The sequence below is a fragment of the Heliangelus exortis genome, chromosome 5 (assembly GCF_036169615.1).
Source record: "Heliangelus exortis chromosome 5, bHelExo1.hap1, whole genome shotgun sequence".
NCBI classification, from domain to species: domain Eukaryota; kingdom Metazoa; phylum Chordata; class Aves; order Apodiformes; family Trochilidae; genus Heliangelus; species Heliangelus exortis.
The window spans coordinates 2,683,170-2,707,718 of NC_092426.1; the positions used below are offsets into that span (position 1 = coordinate 2,683,170).

A 24,549-nucleotide genomic window follows, 5' to 3' on the forward strand; every position below is an offset into this window, starting at 1 on the left:
CAAGGGCAGGGAGGGATGGGATCAGGGGGAAGGGTTTCAACTGAAAAAGGGAAGGTTTAGATGAGATGTGAGGAAGAAATAGCTTGGTGTGAGGGTGCTGAGCCCCTGTGCCAGGTTTCCCAGAGAAGCTGTGGCTGCCCCATCCCTGGCAGTGTCTCAGCCCAGGTTGGATGGGGCTTGGAGCAACCTGGGCTGGTGGGAGGTGTCCCTGACCATGGCAGGGGGTGGCAATGGAAGAGCTTTAAGGTCCCTCCCAACCCAAACCAGTCTGGGATTCTATGAAATCAGTCCCCCAGTGTTGCTATGGAAACAGGAGGGAAAACCCTGCTCACGGCCACCACCCCCTCTGCCAGGAGCCCTGCAGAGCTTGGACAGGGACGGGTGACACACACAGAAAACATTTTTTTTGCTGAATATTCCTCTCAGCTGTGCCCTGGGGATGGGGGTGGGGGGTGGGTTCGATACAGGGTCCCACGGGTGCTGGGAAGGGCTTAAATGGGGCAGAGAGGGCATTGGGGGTCCAGAGGGGGCTGATGGTCAGGGTGCCCCCCACTAGGGCAGGGGGTTGAGGGTTGGGGGGCAGAAAAGGGTCACCAGGTGTGGGGTGTTTGGGGATGGGGGTGGGAAAGGGGAGGACTGGGTGTATGGGGGTGCATAGGTGGGGGTGCAAATGGGTGCAGATGGTGGGATGGGTGCAGGGACTTGGGGGTGCAGGATGAGTGAGGTGCAGGATGAGTGCAGGAAGATTTTGGGGTGCAGGTTGGACACAGGGGGGCTGGAGGGTGCAGGGTGGGTGCAGGGGGGTTGTGGGGCATAGGATGGGTGCCAGAGGATTTGGGGGTGCAGGATGGGTGCAGGGGGGTTGTGGGGCATAGGATGGGTGCCAGAGGATTTGGGGGTACAGGATGGGTGCAGGGGGCTTGTGGGGTGTAGGATGGGAGCCAGAGGATTTGGGGGGTACAGGATGGGTGCAGGGGGGTTGTGGGGTGTAGGATGGGAGCCAGAGGATTTGGGGGTACAGGATGGGTGCAGGGGGGTTGTGGGGCATAGGATGGGAGCCAGAGGATTTGGGGGTACAGGATGGGTGCAGGGGGATTGTGGGGTGTAGGATGGGTGCTGGAGGATTGGGGGGTACAGGATGGGTGCAGGGGGCTTGTGGGGTGTAGGATGGGTGCTGGAGGATTTGGGGGTACAGGATGGGTGCAGGGGGCTTGTGGGGTGTAGGATGGGTGCTGGAGGATTGGGGGGTACAGGATGGGTGCAGGGGGCTTGTGGGGTGTAGGATGGGTGCTGGAGGATTTGGGGGGTACAGGATGGGTGCAGGGGGGTTGTGGGGTGCAGGATGGGTGCTGGAGGACTGGGGGGTGCAGGGTGGATACAGCGGGGCAAGGGGAGAGTTGCAGAATGGGTGCAGGGGGCTTGGGGTTGCAGGATGGGTGAAGGAAGATTTTGGGGTGCAGGTTGGACACAGGGGGGCTGGAGGGTGCAGGAAGGAAGATGGGGGATTGGAGGGTGCAGGGTGGATGCAGGGGGGTTGTGGGGTGTAGGATGGGTGCTGGAGGCTTTGGGGGTGCAGGACGGATACAGGGGGGTTCTGGGGGACAAGGGGAGTGTGAGTTGCAGGATGGGTGTGTGGGGTGCAGGGGGTTTGCAGGGTGCAGGAGGATTTTGGGGTTCAGGATGGGTAACGGGGTTGTGAGGTGCAGGGAGGTTGGGGAATGCAGGATGGGTGCAGGGGGATTTTTGGGTGTGCAGGGGGGGTTGTGGGGTGCAGGAGGATTGGCGTGTGCAGGATGGGGGTACAGCGGGGGGGGAGTGAGGGTTTTGGGGTTGGTGTGTCGCATGTGTGGGGTGCAGGGTGGGGGGGGGGGGGTCAAGGTGGGTGGTGGGTGGCAGGGGCAGAAAGGGGAGGGGGCCAGGGGCAGAGGCAGGGCCCGAGGCGGGGTGAGGGGCGGGAGGCAGCGGGGGACCGGAGAGAAACCACCTGCAAAACCCGGGGGGTCGGAGAGGGAGAGGAGAGCAGGAGGAGGAGGAGGAGGAGGAGGAAGTCGGGGCCGAGCCGCTTCCTGTAGGCAGAGGGATGAGCGCAGACAAAGCTGGGTGGGGACTCGGCGCTCGGGGCTGCTGCTGACCACCTTCCTCCTGCCTCCTGCCCGCATCCTTCCCTCCATCCTGCCCTCCATCCATCCCTCCATCCCTCCATCCATCCCTCCGTCCCGCCGCCGCCCGCCCCGCCGGGACCCGGGGCAGCACCTCCCGCTTCCAGGTACCGCCGGGCACGGGGGGACTGGGGGGCACTGGGAGCACTGGGAGGGCTGAGCCTGGCAGCACTGGCACACACCGGGGATGAGCTGGGTGGTCCTCAACACCCCCCCCCCGCCACCCGTGGACCCCCAAATCGCTCATTCCCAAACCCAAATCAGCAAAAAATCGCCCCCCTCCCTCCCTCCCTCCCCATCTCCTCGGGTCCCACCCCCGTCAATCCCGCGGGGACCCCACGGGCTCGGGGGGCGATGGCACCTGCGGGAAGGAGATGGGGTGGGGTGGGGGGTGACACACACACGCGTGGGGGTCCCCGTTCTGTCTGGGGCGGGGGGTGCCTGGGGGAAAGGTGCCTGAGACAAAGAGTTCAGTCTCCCCAACAAAGGTTTGATTTAGAGGGTTTTGATCCTCAGTTAATCAACTGATTTGCCATCACAGGAAAGGCTTTTTTTCCACCGATGAATGAGATGTAGTGTTCTTTCTTATTTTTATTTATTTATTTACTTACTTACTCGTTTATTATTCCCCGAGAAAGCAAGCTGAGATTTGTATTTTATTTTTTTTTCCCCTCCCCAACCCCAAATCCCTGCAAGAAACCTCAGCTGGGATGGCTTCTACCTTCCCAGCTTGGCTTGGAGGAGGGGGGTGACACCCCACCCTTCCATCCCCACAGCACCCACCCTCTCTTTCCCCATCATTCCCATCCAAGTCCCTTTTTTTTTATTTTTCCCAGTGGTGGTTTCAGGGAAAGTAATCTTGAGAAAAACCCCCAGGAAGATGTGCCTGGGGAAAACTGGTCCAGGGATTGCAGAAAAAAGGGAATCCAGCATCAAAAACTTTTGCTTTCTTGCATCTTCAGGGAAAAATGGATTAAATTCTGAAGGCAAACCCTGAAGCACAGCAATCCCCTGCCCCTTACTAACGAGTTACTACTGAACTTAGGGCTTCAACCCCAAAGGGTGGTGACCCAGTGGGTGTTTTACCTGCCAGAGCTTTACCTGCTGCATGTGGAGCAGGGGATCACTTGGCAGGCGTGGGGGGTTATTTATTACATTTTATTTTATTTATTTGTTGCCTTCCCAGCCCCCAAATTTCCCTCGCAGGGGCCACGGGGGTGGCAGCAACTCCTCCCCTGGCAGCTGAGTGGGGCCAGGCACGGAGGATTTTTTCCTTCTAACTGGATTTCCCTGAATGCAGCTGGAGCAGGCGATTTTAATCCTCTTTTCTACCATATGGCCTCTGGCTGGATTGAAATATGACTCAATTAATTATTGCCAGGAAAGCCCCGGGGCGAAGCCTTTCTCCAGGAGGAGGTTTCAAGGCACTCCCGAGGTTTTTCTCCCCTCCATGCCATGGGGTAAAGGGGGAAGATTCCCCCTCTTGGCCTCCCCTGAGGTTTGGCATCGGTTTTGGGGGGGATTTTAGGGGGGGCTTTTTCAGCTTCTCAGAGGAAGCTGCTGCTCACCTGTGCCATGAGTTGGGCGGGCTCAGCATCACCTGTGGGACAACCAGATTCATCCTTCCTTCCTCAACAGGGGAGCCCCAGTTTGGGATGGGGCAGGGAGGTGATACCCCCCAACCTCTGGGATGGTCCCCACACGTGTCCATCTCTCCCAAACTCCCTGGGAGCTGCCAGCTTTGCAGGGGGGGGGGATGCTCCGGGTGCTTTGGCCTCCGAATGGCAGCGGCTGAGCCACCACTTTTTGCTTTTCCAACCCAGTGAGTCACCAAAAGAGGACATCCGGGTGCCAGAGCAGGCTGTTACCATGGTAATTAGTGATGGAGAGAGCCCCCGGGGGCCCCCTGTGTCCCCCCAAACCTCCCACCCCCCCCCAGCACTGAGGCCGGAATGCTCGTGACACCAGTGGTGCTGCCCCGGGTTTTGGGTTGGGAATAAAGGGTTGGATGGAAGGAAAAGCAGCATTTTTGGCATGAGTTGCATCAGTTCTCAGCACAGCTCCTCTTCTTCCAGCCAGGGTGGGATGGGGGATGCTGCTCTTTGCTTCCCAGCCAGCCCAGGAACCAGCAGAGGGCTTAGGGTGGGTCTTTAATTTTTTAGGCTCTTTTTCTCCCTCTGGTTTCTCCCCCAGCTGCTCCCTCCTGGGATGAAAAGCTGATGAAAAGATGGGGGGGGTGAAAAGGGATGGGGGGTGCAGGGTGGCAAAGGGGGGTGTGAGGTTTTCCTGCTTGTCCTTTCCCAGTTGGATTCCCTGCTGGCTTCCAGTGAGGCTTCAACCCTCCCCTGGGTGGTTTTTTTTATTTCTGCATTCAACACATAGGGTGCCAACACCCCCAAAATGGTTCCTTTAGAGGGTAGGAACCCCCAGAACTCATGGGGGGGAATTGATAAAGGGGGGTGAGGGTCTCCTGCAGAAAAAAGGATGAAATAAAGTGAGCATTAATCCTGTGCAGCAGGAGGAGCAGGTCCGGGTGCTGCCCAGGAATCTTGGAGGCTTTTCCCAGCTGCCTGCAGAGAGTTTTTTGGGGTTGGTTTTTTTTTTATTTGAAGGGTTGGTAGGATGCCATTTCAGGGCTTTATCCGAAGTCACTGCTGGTGTCCCTCGAGCTCAAGCTTTGGGTCAAGCCAGTGATTAATTAATGATGGGTTCGATCAAAGCCGGGCACTGAATCACCGGAGCTTTTCCGGCTGGGAAGCAGCAGGAGTTGGATGCAGCCAACCCCTGGGCTGGGCCAGGACACAGCCCTGCTGAGCCTGGAGCCCAAAACCTGGCATTTTGTGTCATTCCATGGACTTCAAACACCAAAACCCGATTTTTTTTTTTTTTTTTTTATTGGTTTTTTACAACCTCAGCGCCGAGAAAAAAAAAATAAATCAAGCCCTGAAATGGCATCTCACCAAAGCTTCCAAAACTCAGCACCTTGCTATTTGCATGCAGCTGGGCAAACCCACCACGATTCCTGGGCAGCAGCTGCACCAGGACTTGTTTCTCCTACCACACACAATTAATTTTCACCTTATCTCATCCTGCCCTGGCTTTTTTTCTGCAGCAATTTCCTTGTTGTCCATCGCTGTAGCTTGGGCTGATTTATTTCAGCCAGGAGAGAAGATGCAGATGTTGTTGGGTGGGGGGTAGAGGCACTGAGGGGAGGGCTCTGGTACTGGGTGATGCTTTTGGGTGCACCCAAACCCCTGCTGAGGTACCCAAGCCCTGCAGATGGGGTGCTGAGGGCCAGGGGTGTGCACTGGACTTGGTAGGGTTGGGTTCATGGTTGGGCTCAACCATCTTGAAGGATTTTTCCAACTAGAATGATTCTGTGAAAAAGGCTTCCTGAGATGTTGGTCATGCTTGGGGGGTGCTGATGGGAACCCCCAAAATGCTGTCCATGGGGTGGTAGGGCTTGGAATGGGTGCCACAGCATTCCAGGGGCTGGCAGAGGGTGGAGGCTCTGGTGCAGCAAAGCTCCTTGACCTCAGTGCCTTGGTTTAACAGGTTTAATGCCCCATCTTTGCTCCTCCTGAGGGCTTTGGGAAGGGAAGATGGTCTCATCCCTCCTGTGATGTTGACTATGAGCAGCTCCCATAGCTGGAAAGGTCTTGTTTGGAAGAGGGAATGGATCCCAGGGGTGACAGAGCAGCTCGGTCCAAGCCTTGGAGTTCCTCAGGGCTCCTGAGCATCAGTGGATTCCGTGGGATCCCACCAAAGGAATCCTACTATCCCTACACTGCTCTGCATCCCTCCTCTGGCACTGGGAGGGGACTGGTTTGGTCTGGGGACAGTGGCCAAATCCCATCCTGAAGCCTCCAGAGCTGTCCCCATCCCCCTGGGCAGAGCCACCAGTGCCACCACTGCCCTGTGCCACCACAGACACAGTGACAGGAGATGCTCAGAGTAAACTGGTGCTGAAACCCCCTCCCCTTTCCCCCTCCTGCCTGCACAGGAGCAGCTCAGCAGCCCCCTGGTCCCTGCCTGGCACCTGAGGACAATAGTGACAGGGCTGGTGACAGGACAGGAGCTGAGCAAACCCTGGCAGCTGCCCTGGACATTTCTCTTGTAATAAATTTATTTCTTGGCTCATTTGCCAATGTGCAAAGGTGGGGTTGGGGTCTTGAGGCCAGGGAAAAGCAGTGGTTGTGGGGGGACTGGTGAGCTCCTGGCTTGAGGGGATTGATTGGTTTGTTTGGGGGTGTTGGAGAGTCCAGAGGAGGCCCTGGAGCTGCTGGGAGGGCTGGAGCAGCTCTGCTCTGGAGCCAGGCTGAGAGAGTTGGGGGTGTTGAGGCTGGAGAAGAGAAGCTGCAATGGGGAGACCTTAGAGCACCTTCCAGTGCCTGAAGGGGCTCCAGGAAAGCTGGGGAGGGACTGGGGACAAGGGCAGGGAGGGATGGGATCAGGGGGAAGGGTTTCCAGATGGAAGAGAGATGAGATGTGAGGGAGAAATAGTTTGGTGTGAGGGTGCTGAGCCCCTGTGCCAGGTTTCCCAGAGAAGCTGTGGCTGCCCCATCCCTGGCAGTGTCTCAGCCCAGGTTGGATGGGGCTTGGAGCAACCTGGGCTGGTGGGAGGTGTCCCTGACCATGGCAGGGAACAGGGATTGGATGAGCTTTAAGGTCCCTCCCAACCAAACCCCAGCTGTGGTTCCATGATCCCATGGCCAGGTGTGTTGGGGTCAGCAGGAGGAAGGCAGCACAGGAGCTGTGTGAAGGCAGGAATCCCTTTGCAAGAGGTTTTTTTTTCTCCATTTCTCCTCAAGCAGCCCTTGGGGGGCACAGGCAGATGTCAAGGGTGGAGGAGATAGCACCCATCATCTGCCCATGGGGTTGGGGCTGGAAAAACCCCTGGGCCAGGGATGCAGGGGACACTGTGGGGTAGGAGGTGTGCAGGGAAGGAGCTGCAGGACCTTCTTCCTTGCTGCTGCTTTTGGTTTCAGACCTGCAGGCACCATCCTGAGAGGGATTAATGTGTCCCCAGCCTCTGCAGACATCTGCTCAGGCCAATGTGGTGTTAGTGGCTCCTTAGGTATGGGCTGCACCCAACCTGTTGGGGTTTTATGGCTTTAGAGGAAGGTTAAACGTACCTGGAGGTCCCTGTGTCTTCATGGAACCCAAGGGAACCATCTCACTGCTCCTGCTGCCTTTTTCTTCCTTGGTGTCTTGGGGGACACCAAGATTTTCATCTCAGTCTTCTGAGAACCAAAGCAAGAGGAGAAATTGTCAGTGCCATTTTTTGGGGTGGCGTTTTTGGGGCACAGGCAGCCCCAGTGCTGGTACCAGAGGGATGTTTCCTCTCTGTAACTTTGGGAAAGCTTTGAAGCAAACCCTGGCAGGAGGTACAGAAAGCTCCTGAGTCAAACCTGGGGCTGAACAGACTCAATCTGTAGCTGCTTGGCTCTGCAAAACCTTGTGACATTTCCTGCTCTTGTTTTTTATTTGCCAAACCCAGACCTCTCGTGATCTCTGGAAGGTTTCTCTTGAGCAGGGCTCCAACCACAGCTGTTTCCTTTCCACCACCACCCCCAGCCAGGCTCTGAGCTGCTTGCAGGCCAGCAGATGCTTTGCAGGAACACATCTGACCAGCACATTTGCATGCTGGAGGATTCCTAATCTCTGGTCCCCCACCTACCAAGAGGTTGGGTTTTGTCCTCACCTTTGGGTTTTGTCCTCACCGTTGGGTTTTGGCTTCCTACCCTGCTCCCTGGGCACAGCATCCAGGTTTTTTTTCTCACTTAGCTCATGGTTGAGTTGGCTCCAAGGCTTCCTTCTGCTTGTCTTGGCTCTGGAATTTGACCCATTTTGGCAGGAGCTGGATGGAGAGGCTGGGGAGATGGTTACCTCTGTGTGACAGCTTGGGATGTGTTATGGGGGAAGTCCCTGGCTCTGGGTTTGGATTTCACCAGCCTGGGATGTGTGAGTCCTGAGAGCTGGTGGTGGCTTTGGGATGAGCTGGCACCTCCCCTTCATTTTCCTCTTGCTTTCCAGATCCTTCAGGTGTTTTCCAGTGAGCAAAGAGGGATTTTGGTGACAACTCAACATGGATGATGAGTCAGATGGGTTGGAGGGGCCCTCTGGAGGTCTCTGATCCCACCTCCTGCTCAGAGCAGGACCAGCTCAGTGCTGTTCCCATGGGAATCAGGAATTCCTGTGGGTTCAGATGTTGCTGAGTGCCCTGAGGGGTCATCAGCCACCCACAACCTGTGGTTCAGACCTCAGCAGGTTTGCTGGTGACACCAAGCTGTGTGTCACCATATGCTGACTGCTCAGAGGAGAATGAACAGGGACATGGGGCATGGAAACTGCATGGCCAAGAGGAAGGTCCTGCCCATGGGTTGGGGGATCCCAAAAAACCACAGCCTGGCTGGAGAAGGGGGTGAGAGCAGCCCTGAGGAGAAGGATTTGGGGGTGTTGGGTGAGGAGAAGCTCAACAGGAGCTGCAGCCCAGAAACCCCCCTGTCCTGGGCTGCATCCCCAGCAGTGAGGCCACCAGGGACAGGGAGGGGATTGTCCCCCTCTGCTCTGCTCTGCTGAGACCCCCCCTGCAGTGCTGGGTCCAGTTCTGGGGTCCCCAAGGCCAGAAGGAGCTGGAGGTGTTGGAGTGAGTCCAGAGGAGGCCCTGGAGCTGCTGGGAGGGCTGGAGCAGCTCTGCTCTGGAGCCAGGCTGAGAGAGTTGGGGGTGTTGAGGCTGGAGAAGAGAAGCTGCAATGGGGAGACCTTAGAGCACCTTCCAGTGCCTGAAGGGGCTCCAGGAAAGCTGGGGAGGGACTGGGGACAAGGGCAGGGAGGGATGGGATCAGGGGGAAGGGTTTCCAGATGGAAGAGAGATGAGAGGTGAGGAAGAAATAGTTTGTTGTGAGGGTGCTGAGCCCCTGTGCCAGGTTCCCCAGAGAAGCTGTGGCTGCCCCATCCCTGGCAGTGTCTCAGCCCAGGTTGGATGGGGCTTGGAGCAACCTGGGCTGGTGGGAGGTGTCCCTGACCATGGCAGGGGGTGGGGATGGAGGAGCTTTAATGTCCCTCCCAACCCAAACCAATCTGGGATTGTATGAGATTTTCCAGTTAGTTTTTAGATCCTTTGCTGCTGGAGCAGCTCTGCTCCTGGTACAAAGCACCCAGGCTGATGCTGTCACCTCGTTTGGGGATGCACTGAACACTGCCCAGGTCTGGTGGAGCCCAGGGCTTTGTGTAGCACCTTGCAAAGAGTCAGAGTTCTCCTGTCATCCTGTGCTGCCTCTTGCTCCCATATTCCCTGAGGCCATCATTTTCCAGGGCCTTCGAGTTCCAGCAGCCAAGTCACTCCAACCTGGTGGCCCTTCCAGTCCCCTCCCTGTGTTTTGAGTCTGGGGGAGCTGTGATGGGGGCTGTGAAGTGCTGGTGGGGCTGATCCCATCCTGCCCAGCTGCATTATTTAACAAGCATCCATCTCAGGAGGGTTCATCTCATTCCTGCTCATCCTCACATCCTCACTCAGGGGGGTTGGATCCATGGTGGGTGCTTCCCAGTCTCTCCCCAGCCAACACCAGCAGGGGGGACCCTGCCCCTTCCTTTCACTCTGGGAGGGGGGGGGGAGAAAAAAAAGATGATTTTAATTCAAGCAGCCACTCTCAAGGAGAGGTTTAAGCAGGGAGGAGACACTGGGGTTTATTTTATTTAAGCTTAAAGCCAAGATTGGTGTAAGCACATCCATTGATTGGTGGCAAATAAGGCACCAAAACCACCCCCCAAAAAAAAAAACCCCAACAAACTTCATTGTTTTTCATCCCTTTGGCTTTATTTTTATTAATTACTTTGTTTTGCAATGCTCAGTATTGCAAACTCCAGTTCTGGGAGGTGGTGGTGTTGGGGGGGGATCTTTCCTCCCATCTGCCTTATATCCGTGTTGGCTGAGCCTGTGCCATCCTTTCTGGAGCCAGAATCCCGGGGGCAGGGATGCTTTGCCCACATTTCCCAGGGAAAACAGGCTGATTCCAGGGATTTTGGGGGCTCTGGGAGAAAAACTGAGATGTTGCAGGCAGTGGGTAGGAAGTGGTGAGTGAGGAGGTGAGGATGGGGATGGGCTCAGTGGTTGTGGCTCCCTGCACAGCAGATTCTTGGAGGTTTAAGAGGGGGATGGTGGCCAGGGGTGATATGGGGGGGTCAGGGCTGAGTGGGGGGAGCCCTCATCCCCTTTCTGTGACACCTCCCCCACCCCCTGCCACCTCCCTGTCCCACTTCTGCCACTGTGGCCATGCCCTCCTCACATGGGGAAGGACCCTGGTGTCCTCTCTGCCTCCACAGCTGGGTCCTACTTTAGACCCAGCTGCATTGGGTGACAGGGAAAAAAAAAAATAAAAAGGAGGCAGCAGAAGTTAAATTTAATTGAGATAATATGGGTCAGCTCACTGAGGCCAGGGGAACAACCTACTTCTCCCCAGCCAGCCCCAGCTAACCTGGTTTGCAGCACACCAGGGCTCTGCAGCCCTGCTTGTAGCCCTGCTCCTGCTTCTGGGCCTTTTTCTGTTCCTGCTTCTATTCCTGCTTCCATTCCTGCTTCCATTCCTGCTTCCATTCCTGCTTCCATTCCTGCTTCTATTCCTGCTTCTATTCCTGCCTGCATCCCTGCCACATCCCTGCCACATCCCTGCCTGCATCCCCACCTGCCTCCTTTCCTGCATCCTTGCTTCTATCCTTTCCTGCATCCCTGCCACATCCTTGCCCACATTCCTGCCTGCATCCCTGCATCTATCCCTGCCACATCCCTTCTCACATCCCTGTCTGCATCCCTTCCTGCATCCCAGCTTCTATCCCTGCCACATCCCTGCCCTCATCCCTGCCTTCATCCCTTCCTGCATCCCTGCCTGCATCCCTGATCACATCCCTGTTTCTATCCCTTCCTGTATCCCTGCCTTCATCCCTGCCTTCATCCCTGCCTGAATCCCTGCCCACATCCCTGTTCCTATCCCTGCCCTCACCCCTGCCCACATCCCTGTTTCTATCCCTGCCTTCATCCCTTCCTGCATCCCTGCCCACATCCCTGCTGCAGGCAGCTGGGAGAAGCCCCTCAGTAGCCTCAAGTTTTCCAGCAGGACCTTGCAGGCCATGAATTGAGGAGGCCCAGCACGAGCCCCAGGAAATTCCTTTTCAAAGGATTGGGAAAATACAGGGGAATTTCTTTTTTCTCTTATTAGTATTTTTTTTCTCTGTTTTTGTATTAATATTTTAAGCAGAAAGCTGCTAAAATCACCCCACATCTCGTGCTGCTCCTCTACCTGCAGCTGGGGATCTGGCTCCTGGTTTCATTTTTGGGGATGCTCCTACACAGCAGCTTTGTAGGGAAACCTTTGCAGATCACCTGGAGCTGCAAAATTCCTTTTTTTCCCCCACCCCAAACACCCCAAACACTCCAAAATTCCAAAGCTTTCCCCTCTCCATGCATTGTGACACTATTTTAGAAGCATCTCTGGATAGCTGGGGGGGGGGGAATGGGGGGAAAAAAACCCCACACCCCAAAAAAAGGATAAATAAGTAAAAAAAAAAAAAAAAAAAAAAGCTCCCAACCTTGTGGCTTGGCTTGGAAAGCTGGGAAAAGAAATTCCAGGCTGTAACCTGTTGGCTGTATTTGAAGCTTGAAATAGAACCTTCTGAGTAATGTGGTTCAGGTGCTTATCACTAATTAATTAATTCTTTTGTATGGCAGATACCTAATTAAAGGAGTCTCAGGTAATTCCTGGGGGGGGTTAAGCTCCTGGGCTGCTTAACGGGGTTGGATCTTTTTTTTGCTGATGTAACTTGTTGGGTGATTCCCAAGGGGCTGCCAAAAGGGTAATGAGGCTCCGTGTGAGTGTTACTTAAAATAAAATTCTCCTAAAGGTTTTGGTTGGGGTGAAGCCATCGGGGGATGGTTCCTGATTTCTGATTTCTGCCACTTCACGTGCTGCTGCCAGGAGTTCTTTGGGTGAGGAGCCAGAGTGAGGTTCTTGCCTCCCAAGGGGGATTTTTTTAGCTGGAAAAGGCTTTGCAGGATGAGCTGGGAAGCCAAATCCATGTGTTCCTTCCAAGTTCCTGTGGTGATGGAGAGCCCACTCCTAAAAATGAGGCTTCTTACCCAAACCTGACTATAGGAGCAGAGAGTGCCAGGTTGGGAGGGACCTCAGGGATCATCTGCTCTGAATTTTCCAGGTAGGGACATGGCTTAGGTGAGATCCTGGCAGGTTGGATGGGGCTTGGAGCACCCTGGAGGTGTCCCTGGGCATGGCAGGGGGGGTTAGAACTACACCTGGTCTTTAAGATCCCACCCAATCCAAACCAGTTTAGGATTCTGTGAAGTTTTCCTTAAGTTTGGGTCAGCCCTGAAGTGATCAGGCACTTGGAGTAGGTGACCATGATGGGTCACTTCCCACTGAAATATCATCTCCTCTCCCCTCTTTTCTCCTTGGAAGTGTCCTCCTCCCCATCCCCCCCCCTTTTTTTTTTTTTTTTTTTTTTTTTTGGGTGGTGATGGTTTAATTTCTTGCTTATCTTTCCTAAAGATGCCTCTTTAAGCCCTGGGCAACCAGCAGGGACTGATAGGAACTCTCTGCTGCCCCAAAACTCGAGGTGATGGCAAAATGGGAGCTCAAATTCGAGTCCAAGAAAAGAACTCCTGCTATGGATGGGAACCTCAGCTTCACATCCCAAGGGATTTAGAGCAGTGAAATGGCTGAACATTGCTGAGCAGGGCTTGTTCCCACCATGGCTTTTAATTACTGCAAGCCCAGGGGACCCCAGTGCCATCCCCAGCCAGGGAATGTGGATCATGGAGGTGGAGATGGAGATGGATATGACAGGGTGAGAGAGATGGGGAAGAGAATGGGGAGACCTTAGAGCACCTTCCAGTGCCTGAAGGGGCTCCAGGAAAGCTGGGGAGGGACTGGGGACAAGGGCAGGGAGGGATGGGATCAGGGGGAAGGGTTTCAAACTGGAAGAGAGGAGATGGAGAGGAGATGGGAGGGAGAAATTCTTTAATTTGAGGGTGCTGAGCCCCTGTGCCAGGTTTCCCAGAGAAGCTGTGGCTGCCCCATCCCTGGCAGTGTCTCAGCCCAGGTTGGATGGGGCTTGGAGCAACCTGGGCTGGTGGGAGGTGTCCCTGACCATGGCAGGGGGTGGGGATGGAGGAGCTTTAAGGTCCTTTCCAACCCATTTGGTGACTCTATGAAGCAGAGAGCTCAGGAGCTTGTCCCAGTCCCTCAGGAGGGGCTGGACCTCCATGCTCTTGGGTTGATGGTTTGTCCCTCCTTGTGGCCTTGAGCTGGTGGTGACTTTTGCTCATCAGGGGGAGTTTGTCCCTTTTTGGAGCCCTGGGGACACAACCAAACCACCAAATCCCTTTTTCATCTGTGGGGTTGTGGGGAAAGAGCTCCTCCAGGCAATGGTCCCCTCATCCCTTCCCTTCCAAACCTCCTTTCAAACTTTCCCCCAGGGGACTTTATCTTGACCTTGGCCAGCAGGATGTTAGAAAAATGAAACCCAAGAATGGATCGGTTAATTACCATGAAATAATCACTCTTGGCTCCTTCCCTTAATGAAGGGTCAGGAGTTCAGAGCTGTCTGAACAGATGTTAAACTCCTTTTCCTGGTCCAGGATCTCATTCCTTCCTCAGCAGCTTTAACCATCTCTTTTTTTTTGTTGCTTTTTTTTTTTTTTTTCCTGGCACAAGGGGCAGGGGCCTGGGATTTCTGAGCAAGGTGCCTATGAAGAATTTATTTCAGAGTCAATTTGAGTTGGCTTTGGGGATTAAATCAAGAAGTGAAGGAATTAAGAAGCCATTGGCATGCTGATACTTCTAACTAAAGGGTGATTTTGGTTTTCTAGAAGTCTCTCCGTGGGGAAAAAAAGATCTTTTTTTTTTTTTTTGAGGGTTTCTGCTCTTTTCTGGCCATTTGAGAGTTGCTGCCTTTTCTCTTGACCTAAAGTCTCATTGAGAGGAGAAATTTCTACCCTGTAAAGCAAGGGCTGCCCCTTCACTGGTAGGAAGCACCTTTCATGGGGTGGATTTTGGTATTGGGGTTTCAAAGGAATTTTTAATGTTGACATTTCAGCTGAGGTTTTGTCATAGAGCTGCTGCTGCATCCATGTGAGGGGTTTGGAAGTGCTGGGTTATCCCCAGCTGCCCTGGACAGGGTTAAATCAGGGTCAGTCCAGTATGGGAAGAGAATAATCCTCTGGAATGGGGTTGCTGTGTCATGTAGGGTTATATAGGGAGAAACCAGGTGGTCCTTGGCCATTGCTGAGGTAGAAATCCAAAATAATGTGCCCAAAATATTGTCAAGGAGAGCTGGGCAGTGCCACTGGGTAAACTGGGCTGGTGGGAGGTGTCCCTGCCCATGGCTGGGGGTTGGAATGAGAGGATCATTTCCTGAATTCACCTGAATAATGTCTTTTTTTAACAAAATTAAAAATAAAAAGCAACCCCAAACACCCCCAAAAAACCCCCAGACTTAAAGAACAGAAAAGAAGGAAGTTGAGGTCAGTTTGTGTTTGCCCTGACTCGGAGCTGTGAGAAAACACAGAGCTGAGATTCTCACTTTCGTGTCACACCCCCAGCACGGTGACTTCTCCGGGCAAAAAGGGACCCAAAATGTCCCCCTGAGGCCTGAGCTGCTCCTCTCCTATTCCACATCTCCCTCTCCCTCCCTCCTCTTTGCGTGGCCTCGAGAAGGAAATTTCCTGGAGGAGCCAGGGCTGGGCTACCCCCCGCACTGCTTTTGGGGTGAAATTTGGCTGATTAGGGCTGCACCAGGCTAAGACAGCTTTGCCACCCCTCAGTGGCATCCCAGACACCCAAACCCAGTGACATGGGAACCAAAACCAACACCCATCCCACCTCAGCCCAGTTTGGCAGGAGGGAGCGGATGCTGGTGTGGTAACTAAGCCGTTGCCATGGAAACGGGCTCAATGTTTGATTTCCAGACACCTCGGGCTCCTTCTTCATTTCTTTCTGTCTTTCCCAACATGTCCTCTGCCTCCAGGATGCTTGTCAGGGATTGTAAACATCAGGATGGATGCTGGGGGGGAGGGAAAGGTGGAGGTTGGCAAAGGGACTGGGGAGGGGGAGCTGTGGCTCTAAACCCCAGCTGAGGGGTTGGGTGCTTTGGGGAGCAGCACAATAGGAGCCCAGAAATCCAGCTCCTGACTTTTCCTTTCCATCAGGAAAATCACAGGGAATTAGAGGGGGATTCAGGCTCCTTTCCCAGCCAGCTCTGCAACTGCTGTTGGGCTCAAGGTGACTGCACAGCTCCCACCCCCTGCAACTGTGGCTTTTGGCTGTGTTCTTTTGGGCTGTACTATTTTTATAACTTTATATATATATTTAGTAATTCCTTTTCAACCCAGACACCTATTTTTAGCCATGGCTTTTAGGAAAAAAAAAAGCAACAGGATGACTTCAAAAGCCCCACGTGAGGGATTCCCATGCTCCAGCCGTGCTCGGCTCCCTTATCCCTTCGGGGTGCTGCCTCACACCTGGTTTGGGGACAGGGAAAGGGAGATTTCAGGAGATCCCATTTGCCTCAGCCCCGGGATGCAGTGAGCTGGGCTGGCCTCAGCCACTGGGATGTGCAGGGGTCAGGAGCAATCCCAGCAGGAATGGCAACTGGAGCACATCCCTCTGTTCCAATACTGAGCCCCCAGCACCAGGAGCTGGAGGTGTTGGAGTGAGTCCAGAGGAGGCCCTGGAGCTGCTGGGAGGGCTGGAGCAGCTCTGCTCTGGAGCCAGGCTGAGAGAGTTGGGGGTGTTGAGGCTGGAGAAGAGAAGCTGCAATGGGGAGACCTTAGAGCACCTTCCAGTGCCTGAAGGGGCTCCAGGAAAGCTGGGGAGGGACTGGGGACAAGGGCAGGGAGGGATGGGATCAGGGGGAAGGGTTTCCAGATGGAAGAGAGATGAGAGGTGAGGAAGAAATAGTTTGGTGTGAGGGTGCTGAGCCCCTGTGCCAGGTTTCCCAGAGAAGCTGTGGCTGCCCCATCCCTGGCAGTGTCTCAGCCCAGGTTGGATGGGGCTTGGAGCAACCTGGGCTGGTGGGAGGTGTCCCTGCCCATGGCAGAGGGTTGGAACTGGATGGTTTTTAAGGTCCCTCCCAACTCAAACCAGTCTGGGCTATGTCATCCCTGGCTTGTGTGGTTTTGGTGAGCATTCCCTCTGGATTATCCAAACCATCAGGACATGGAGCCAATGCTTGGGGACGCTCGAGGAGCACAGATGCTTTTTTACTCAAAACCAGACAGGTTCCCAGCTGTGTCTCACAGCCCCGTGGCTTCCATTCAGGGCTGCAATTTCCTTGCCACTGCCTTTCTGCAGAGTCCCTTTGGGTGGCTGGAGGTGTCTGCTTGGGAGCTGAGCTGAATCACACCCTCCCAGGAGGTCCTCTCCTCACAGGCAGTCTAGACAGCTGGCTGGGCTGGAGACATCTCCTCTCCCAGCTACCTGCAGGAGCTCTGGGCTCTTCTCCACATCAAAGCTCCCCTGAGCTCCTAAACTGAGGTTATAATGGAGGAGCTTTAAGGTCCCTCCCAACCCAAACCAGCCTGGGATTCTCTGCCAGCTCCCTGCCAGCTGGGCCTGGGGCACAAAAAGCCCTTTCCAGGGGGATGTTCCTCCAGCAGCTCCCGCCAGGCACCGGCAGATTCTTTCCCAGCATCTGCTGGAACTGGAAATTTCTCTTCCCTAGAAGAGTCTCTGCTCCACCACCTCCATCTTATTGGAGCCCTGGGCCACCTCTGTAACCCCTGGGCTGGGTAAATCCCCACCAAGTGGCCCTGGCTGCTTGTCCCAGGGGACAGGTTTGTTGCAGGATGTTCTCTTTACAGCCCTGCTCATCCCTACAATTCCAGCTTTGGTTCCCCTGCCCCACGCTGCTGCCCTCCCCAGATCCCTCCTGCATTGCCATCAGGGATCAGCGTGGCTGGCTCTGAGTCGGGAAGAGCCCGGATTGCCTGGAGACTCCGTGCTGGGGACACGGCTCAGGAGAGGGAACCTCAACCCCGGGGCCAGTTTGGAAGGGGTTTTCCACCCGGAAAGCAAAGCCAGCTGGAAAAAAGACTGGGAATGAGGAGCCGGGCACGGAGCAGCCTCCACAGTGCTGGGATAGCCAGGTCTTCCAGCCAACTGTCTCTGCTATAGGGAAAAGAGCATGAAAACTCCCTAAAAATGTACAGCGAGCACCTCATACCGGGGCGATGTGGAGAAAATTCCTCGCTCCACCAAGTTTGCAGCCCAGGCTGCTGGAATCCCATCTCCCTGCCATGGGATAAACCCCGTGGCAAAGCTGGGCTGTAAAGAGAACATCCTGCAATAAACCTGTCCCCTGGGACAAGCAGCCAGGGCCACTTGGTGGGGATTTACCCAGCCCAGGGGCTACAGAGGTGGCCCAGGGCCCCAATAAGATGGAGGTGGTGGAGCAGAGACTCTTCTAGGGAAGAGAAATTTCCAGTTCCAGGGTGGGGGATTTAAAATCCTTTGAACCTGGGGACCAAACATCACTTTATGATCCCTCCCAACCCAACCCATTCTGTATTTCAATAAATACCCATCCTAGCATTTTTTTTCTAGACCTGAAAAATGCTGGGTGACACCAGGCTGGTGGGAACAAGCCCTGCAAGCCCCCAGATCCTGATTGCCCTTACAGGATTCACCCATTTGCCTCTCTCTGGGTGGAAAATCCTGCTCTATCAGTGATCTAAAGCCTTATTTTTATTTTTTTTTTTAGTTGAAACCAGGAAGCAGGGGGGCTCCTGCTTTCACTCTAAAAAGGAGCTGATCTCAGTGGTGGGTGATGCCATGTGGTGCTTTGCTTTTGCTCTTTACAGTGGGGGGTACGTGAGGTTTTTCCCTGCCAGATGTTTCTTTCCTGTAAATCCATACCTTCTGCTTCAGCTCCAGGTGGTGTAGGGAGAAAAAAATTCTGCCAAGTGGAGAAAAACCCACTGGGAGGTGAAAAGAAGGTGGGAACATTGGGTGGAGGAGAGGATGAGATCCAGGCTGGCTTTAAAACCCCAGAGCAGCCCAGTTGGGTGGGTAGAGGCTGCAGAGCTGGATGCAGGTCTGTAAAAATCTCCCTTGATGCTCTTTTCACCTTTTAAAAGGTAATAAAACCTTTGGCAAAGGACCTGGTGTCCCAGCTTTGGACCAGGGATGGACCCAACCCACTGCAAAGTGGTCAAGAGGCCCCTCTGTGATGGTAGTTGTCTGTTTAAAGGGATTGGACTAAATACCCACCCTTAAAATGCCATTTTTGGAATGTTTCAGAGAATTCCAGTCTTCATCTACACCCGAGTAGTGATAAAACCCAAGGGAAGGGAGGAAAAGAGCAAAGGGAGATGTTGGGCTTGGGTTGTTGGGTTGGTGCTGGTGGAGGCTGGAGCAAGAATTGTGTGCAAGGGGGGTGGCAATTTGTGCTGATGAGGAGCTGGCAAAGAAAGGTTAATTCTTCAAGCAGGGCTGGCAGCTGTGGGATGCCAGAGCCCTGTAGGAGCCCAGTCTGGGAGGGAGGAATAGGACTGAGGCTTAGGATTGCTCCAGCATCAAGAAATACTCCTGTTGTGGTGGCTTTTTTCAGGGCATACGTGGCATTTTGCATTGCTCCTTGGTGGCCAAGCAGCTCACCAAGCTTGGAGCAGAAACCTTGGCAAATTTAGGGTTTAAATTAGTCTGTATTTGGCAGGAAAAATGGGGGACAGTGCATCCATGGTGGCTTGGTGGGGACGGGGGGCACAGGAGTGGCATCAGTGCTCTCCTCTGGGTCAGAAAAACATTTACAAGGGATGCACAGCCCTGAAATGTGCTGGGAGGGAAAAATGCACCTGGAAAGCAAGGTAGATCCCTTCCATGGAAGTGCTGAAGGCCAGGTTGGATGGGGCTTGGAGCAACCTGGGCTGGTGGGAGGTGTCCCTGACCATGGCAGGGGGTGGCAATGGAGGAGCTTTAAGGTCCCTCCCAACCCAACCCAGTCTGGGCTTCTCGAGATGTGTTGAACTTACTGGGATGGAGTGGGGCAGGTTGGCCCTGAGCAAATTCAACCCCAGTCTCATCCTGCTCACTGTGCCCTTGCTGGAATGGTGATGATTTCACGGGGCAGAGTTTGTTGCTCCACATCATGGGGAAAAGCTGAAGATTCCAGCAGCAGCCTAAGAGCAGCTGCTGGCTCAGTGATGTCAGTGGCATCCTGCAGCTTTTGCCCAACTAAATCCCAGGTTTGGGGTCCTGTTTTGGCTGGGTGAAGGAAGAAAATGTCATTTGACTGTCAGCTGCTCTTCATGAATCAAAAAGACAAAAATAACATTGGTGTTTTCTTGGAGCACAGGTGCCAGCCAGCAAAAATTTGGACTGGGAGGATTTTGCTGCAGACATTTTAGACTAAATACTAGGAAAAAATTTCTTTCCTGAGAGAGTAGTTAAGTGCAGAGTTTGGCCCAAGGAGAGCAGAGCCAGGCAGGAGCTGGGGGATGCTTGGTGGGAGTTTGGCAAAGAGGAGGGGGAGGATTTTGGGGAGTTTTCCCTGGGGGTTGCACTTCCCTCCTGGCCACGTGCTCTGTGCATGGGTACATCCCATGTGGTGCTTTGGGACTGCATCCTACAGAGGGGTTGGGATGTCCCATCTTTGGATGACTTGGGGACAAGGAACAGCTCCAAACCTTGCTGTCAAGACCCCTCAGAGAGGTGTCTGCTGTCTTGAAGCCTCTCCCTGTGCTGAAAGCCTGGCTGAACATAAATAAATAATGTCCCAGGGGGTGCTTGGAGGGAAGGGGGGATGTGGAAGGAAAGCCACAGCCTTGCTGTCCCCCCACCAGGGTTCAGGACTCGGTGTCTGTGAAGGTTCAGGGTTTCCTGGTGCCATAAATCACCTTCTCGTTGCCTTGAGTGGCATCACAGCCCCCCATAACCCAGCTCCTTGTGGGTTTATTTGTATTTCTGTCCTTTTTATTTAAAGGTAGCAGAAGGCTGAGAGGAGCAGATCTTCCCCTAGAGGCACAAAGCACCTGAGAGCTCTGCTTCTGGTAAAATCACAGCTTCTCCTGGTGCTCCCCACCAGGCAGGGGGGTGGCTGGGGGAGGAAGGGACCCATCCTGACTGCCCCATCCCTGGCAGTGTCTCAGCCCAGGTTGGATGGGGCTTGGAGCAACCTGGGCTGGTGGGAGGTGTCCCTGACCATGGCAGGGGGTGGCAATGGAGGAGCTTTAAGGTGCCTCCCAACCCAAACAATTTGGTGGTTCCATGAAACCCCAGCTGGCCCCAGCATTGCTCTCTGGTCCCCTCTGAGCATGGGCAGTGCCAGGTTGGGTTTTTTCTGTAGCTCCCAGCATGAGCTTCTCCCCAAACACCTTTACACCCCCCTGGCGACAGCCTTAAGCTCCAAGTACCCACCCTAAACCATCCCAAGCCCCTCATTGTGGGCCACCCTCATCCCATCACCCAAGGGGGCTGCTGGGGGGCTCTCTGGGGCCTGCTATTCCAGAATACCCCTAAAAAAACGTTTTTTTTGAGCTCACAGACAGCCCCAGCCCTGTTTTTGCAAAATCCTTGGCTGCCAGGTTTCTGGCCACTGGAGCTGATGGCTGGGAGAAGGTGACAGGAGAAAAATCCCTGATGGAGCTGGCATGGACTTCATGAGCTTCCCCAGCTTGTTGGCCCGGGCTTAAAATCTCAAGAAACAGGAAACTCCCAACATCCTGTTTAGCATCAAAAATATTCCAGTTGGACAAAGCAAAAGAGGCCAAGGGACACAGCAGGGAGGTGGGGCTGGGTGATGGACCTGGCTTGGCACAGGAGAACCAGCCTGGCATGGCCGAGATGTCCCAGGGGAAGTTGGGGACAGCCCTGGTTTGATGTTCTTTGCCTTCCTTCCAACAGCAAACCCCACAAACCCCAAATCCCAGCTCAGCTCAGGGTCCTCCTGCATCTCCAGGAGGTCCCAGTGTCCCCTGAGCCTGGCTTGTAGGGTACCCCCAGCTCTGGGGATGCTGGGGTGGGGACAGGAGGGTGTTTTTGGCACCCACCCAGGCTGGTGGCTCGCTGGCCTTGTAAAAAAAAAAAAAACCAAAATTAAAATCTGGGTGAAGTGCCCAAATCTGTGTCTCCTGTCCTCACATTCCCACCGCTCGGCTCTGCCAGCACCTGCAACCCCAGCTCATCCTTGGGGGGATTTCACCAACCCAGGAGTTCACCCGGGTCTGTTTGTGCCCCCAGCCCAGCTGGAGAGCCTGCCTGGCTTGCCCATGGCTAGCAACAACACTGCTAGCATAGCCCAAGCTCGCAAGCTGGTGGAGCAGCTGAAGATGGAGGCCAACATCGACAGGATAAAGGTAGAGGGGGGTCAGGGGGGCTGGGGGGATGCTGGGAGGAGGTGATGCTGCCAGAACAGCAGGAGCTGGAGGTGTTGGAGTGAGTCCAGAGGAGGCCCTGGAGCTGCTGGGAGGGCTGGAGCAGCTCTGCTCTGGAGCCAGGCTGAGAGAGTTGGGGGTGTTGAGGCTGGAGAAGAGAAGCTGCAACGGGGAGACCTTAGAGCACCTTCCAGTGCCTGAAGGGGCTCCAGGAAAGCTGGGGAGGGACTGGGGACAAGGGCAGGGAGGGATGGGATCAGGGGGAAGGGTTTCCAGCTGAAAGAGGGGAGATGGAGATGAGATGTGAGGGAGAAATAGTTTGGTGTGAGGGTGCTGAGCCCCTGTGCCAGGTTTCCCAGAGAAGCTGTGGCTGCCCCATCCCTGGCAGTGTCTCAGCCCAGGTTGGATGGGGCTTGGAGCAACCTGGGCTGGTGGGAGGTGTCCCTGACCATGGCAGGGAACAGGGATTGGGTGATCTTGAAGGTCCCTCCCAACCCAAACCAGTCTGGGATTCCATGATCTGCGTCTGAATCAGGTCCTGGGGCTCTCACACAGCAGAACCCTGCCCAAAACATTCAGGCTCAACCAGGAGGCCAAAACAGCCCAAAAATGATCCCTTGCTCCTTGCACACAGATCCAGAGGGGTTGGGACTGGTCGATCTTTAAGGTCCCTCCCCAAAAAACCCCACTGTGTGCCTCAGTGCAGTGTGTGCTGGGGGCACAGGGATGCAGAATTCCCGGAGGATGGAAAGGGGGGAGGCAGGAGGTGAGGGATGCTCCCAGGAGCTGAGAGCAAGCTCAGAGATGGGGAACTGGGAACCTCACTTGGGCCACGCTGCTGATCCACCCCTTGGTGTGGAATTCTGATATTCCATACCCTGGGCTGCTGATGTGGCTGGGGGGGCTCTCTTGGGGTGGGATGTCCCCAGCACAACCTGTTTTTAATGGGGTCCTTTTCTTCCAGGTGTCAAAAGCAGCAGCAGACCTGATGGCCTACTGTGAAGCCCATGCCAAGGAGGACCCTCTATTGACCCCCGTGCCAGCCTCAGAAAACCCCTTTAGAGAGAAGAAGTTCTTCTGTGTGATCCTGTAAAGCCTCCAGGAGCCTGACCAGCATTCAGGCCACCCTGAACACTGCTGTTGAGTTTTTAGGAACGGGGATGACCTGCTGGGCTGCAGAATTTCAACAACAGCAACAATGAAAAAAAAAAAGTAAAATATATGGCCTGGAAGCTACAGAGATGTGCATGTGTAAAGAACCTGGCCACCTTTTTTTGGGGGGGAATAAGATGCTCTGCATTGCGAGGCAAAAGATCTGAAGTCTGTAGAGTTGCCTAGAGAGAAAAAAACAAAAAAAAAAAAAAAGGAAAAAAACAAAAAAAAAAGAAAAAAGGAAAAAAAAATAATTATGTAAAGAATAAATTTGTGCCACTTTTTCTGCTCACCAAATTGTTTGATTGTTCCCTATTGAAAGCAGCAGAGCTGTGCTGAGCAACCTGACTTGCTAAGGATGTGTATAACCTTCTTGGAATGGTTAATTGTTGGTTTCTTTCCAAAAAATGATTTAATTTATTTCCCTTTCTAATTTATTTCAGCTGTCAGCTGTACTCACAACAGGTTAGGATTGACTCTGATGTTCTCAGTGTTTGGTCTTGTGCTTTTCTTTTTTTTTTTAACTCCTGGTGGTAGCATTAGCCCAGGGCTCAGTGGCCCCGCGGTGGCTTGGTGAGGCCACTGGTGGCCCCGTGGCATGAGCAAATCCCACTCCCCAACCTCCCCTTTGTGGTTACACCTGTGAGTAAAAGTGACTCCTGTGTCCATGGCTGGGGCTTCACCCTCCTGTGACACCCTTGGCAGCAGGGTTTAGAATCCTAGAATTGGCTGGGTTGGAAGGGACCTCAGAGCTCATCAAGTCCAACCCTTGATCCACTCCCACTGCAGTTCCCAGCCCATGGCACTGAGTGCCACATCCAGGCTCTTTTGAAATATCTCCAGGGATGGAGAATCCACCCCTTCCCTGGGCAGCCCATTCCAATGGCTGATCACCCTCTCCAGAAAGAAATTCTTTCTAATGTCCAACCTAAACCTCCCCTGGCACAACTTGAGACCTCTTGTGCCCTCTTGTCTTGCTGAGAGTTGCCTGGGAAAAGAGCCCAACCCCCCCCTGGCTCCAACCTCCTTTCAGGGAGTTGGAGAGAGTGATGAGGTCTCCCCTGAGCCTCCTCTTCTCCAGCCTCAACACCCCCAGCTCCCTCAGCCCTTCCTCACAGGACTTGTGCTGGATCCCTTCCCCAGCCCAGTTGCCTCCTTTGGACCTGCTCCAGCACCTCGATCTCCTTTGTCTCTATCCATCCTCTCCAGACTTTTCTGTCAGCTTTGGAAGTCCACGTGCTGGGGGAAAAAGCTGGAGGGAGGAAAAGGAGGAGCTTGGGAAAGCAAAGACAACTCCTGTGATGCCTCAGGTGGTGCCTGATGCCTCCTGCTTTAGGGTGGGTGTCAGCACCCTCCCAGGTGTGGGGGCTCGGGGTGGCCCCTGCCCTGGGTGTTGCTGGGGAGTTAGAAATCTGAAATTCCAAGCTGACCATTCCTTCCCAGGTCTTTCCTCTTCTCCTACACCTCTGTGCCTCTGCTTTCCTTGTTTATTTTCTCTTCTGCTCTTGGAGGTTCCCAGCAGCATCTCCTCACCTTAGGGCTGGGCTGGGATCCTGTCCTGTGGGGGGATGCTCACCAGTGGGATGCTCACCAGTGGGATGCTCACCAGTGGGATGCTGTGGTGGGATGTTTACAGTGTTGGGATGCTCACCATGGTGGAATTCTCCTCTGTGGTGGAATTCTCCTCCATGGTGGGATTCTTTCCCATGGTGGGATGCTCCTCCTTAGTGGGATGCTCACCATGGTGGGATTCTCCTCCTTGGGGGGATTCTCCTTCATGGTGGGATCCTCACCATGGTGGAATTCTCCTCCCTGGTGGGATTCTCCTCCATGGTAGGATTCTCCTCCTTGGGGGGATTC

General features: G+C 54.3%; 1 protein-coding gene across 2 annotated transcripts; it reads left to right on the forward strand.

Moving 5' to 3' along the window:
• Window positions 1-249: 249 nt before the first annotated feature.
• GNG2 (G protein subunit gamma 2) lies at window positions 250-23,555 on the forward strand. Of its 2 annotated transcripts, none has more exons than XM_071745140.1 (4): window positions 250-381; window positions 20,152-20,214; window positions 21,404-21,519; window positions 22,502-23,555. In XM_071745140.1, the coding sequence occupies exons 3-4, from the start codon at window positions 21,433-21,435 to the stop codon at window positions 22,628-22,630; spliced, it is 216 nt and encodes a 71-aa protein (XP_071601241.1). In that variant the 5' UTR covers window positions 250-381; window positions 20,152-20,214; window positions 21,404-21,432; the 3' UTR covers window positions 22,631-23,555. The 2 variants fall into 2 exon arrangements, with proteins under 2 accessions (XP_071601241.1, XP_071601240.1); XM_071745139.1 differs by lacking the exon at window positions 250-381 and adding an exon at window positions 2,034-2,266 and having other exon boundaries at window positions 20,148-20,214.
• The last annotated feature ends 994 nt before the right edge of the window (window positions 23,556-24,549 follow it).

Excerpts from the sequence above, each read along its gene's own strand:
- GNG2 (XM_071745140.1), top strand. The coding sequence starts at position 21,433 with ATGGCTAGCAACAACACTGCTAGCATAGCCCAAGCTCGCAAGCTGGTG. Across the intron at positions 21,520-22,501 it reads CCAACATCGACAGGATAAAG|GTGTCAAAAGCAGCAGCAGA; the intron begins GTAGAGGGGGGT and ends CTTTTCTTCCAG.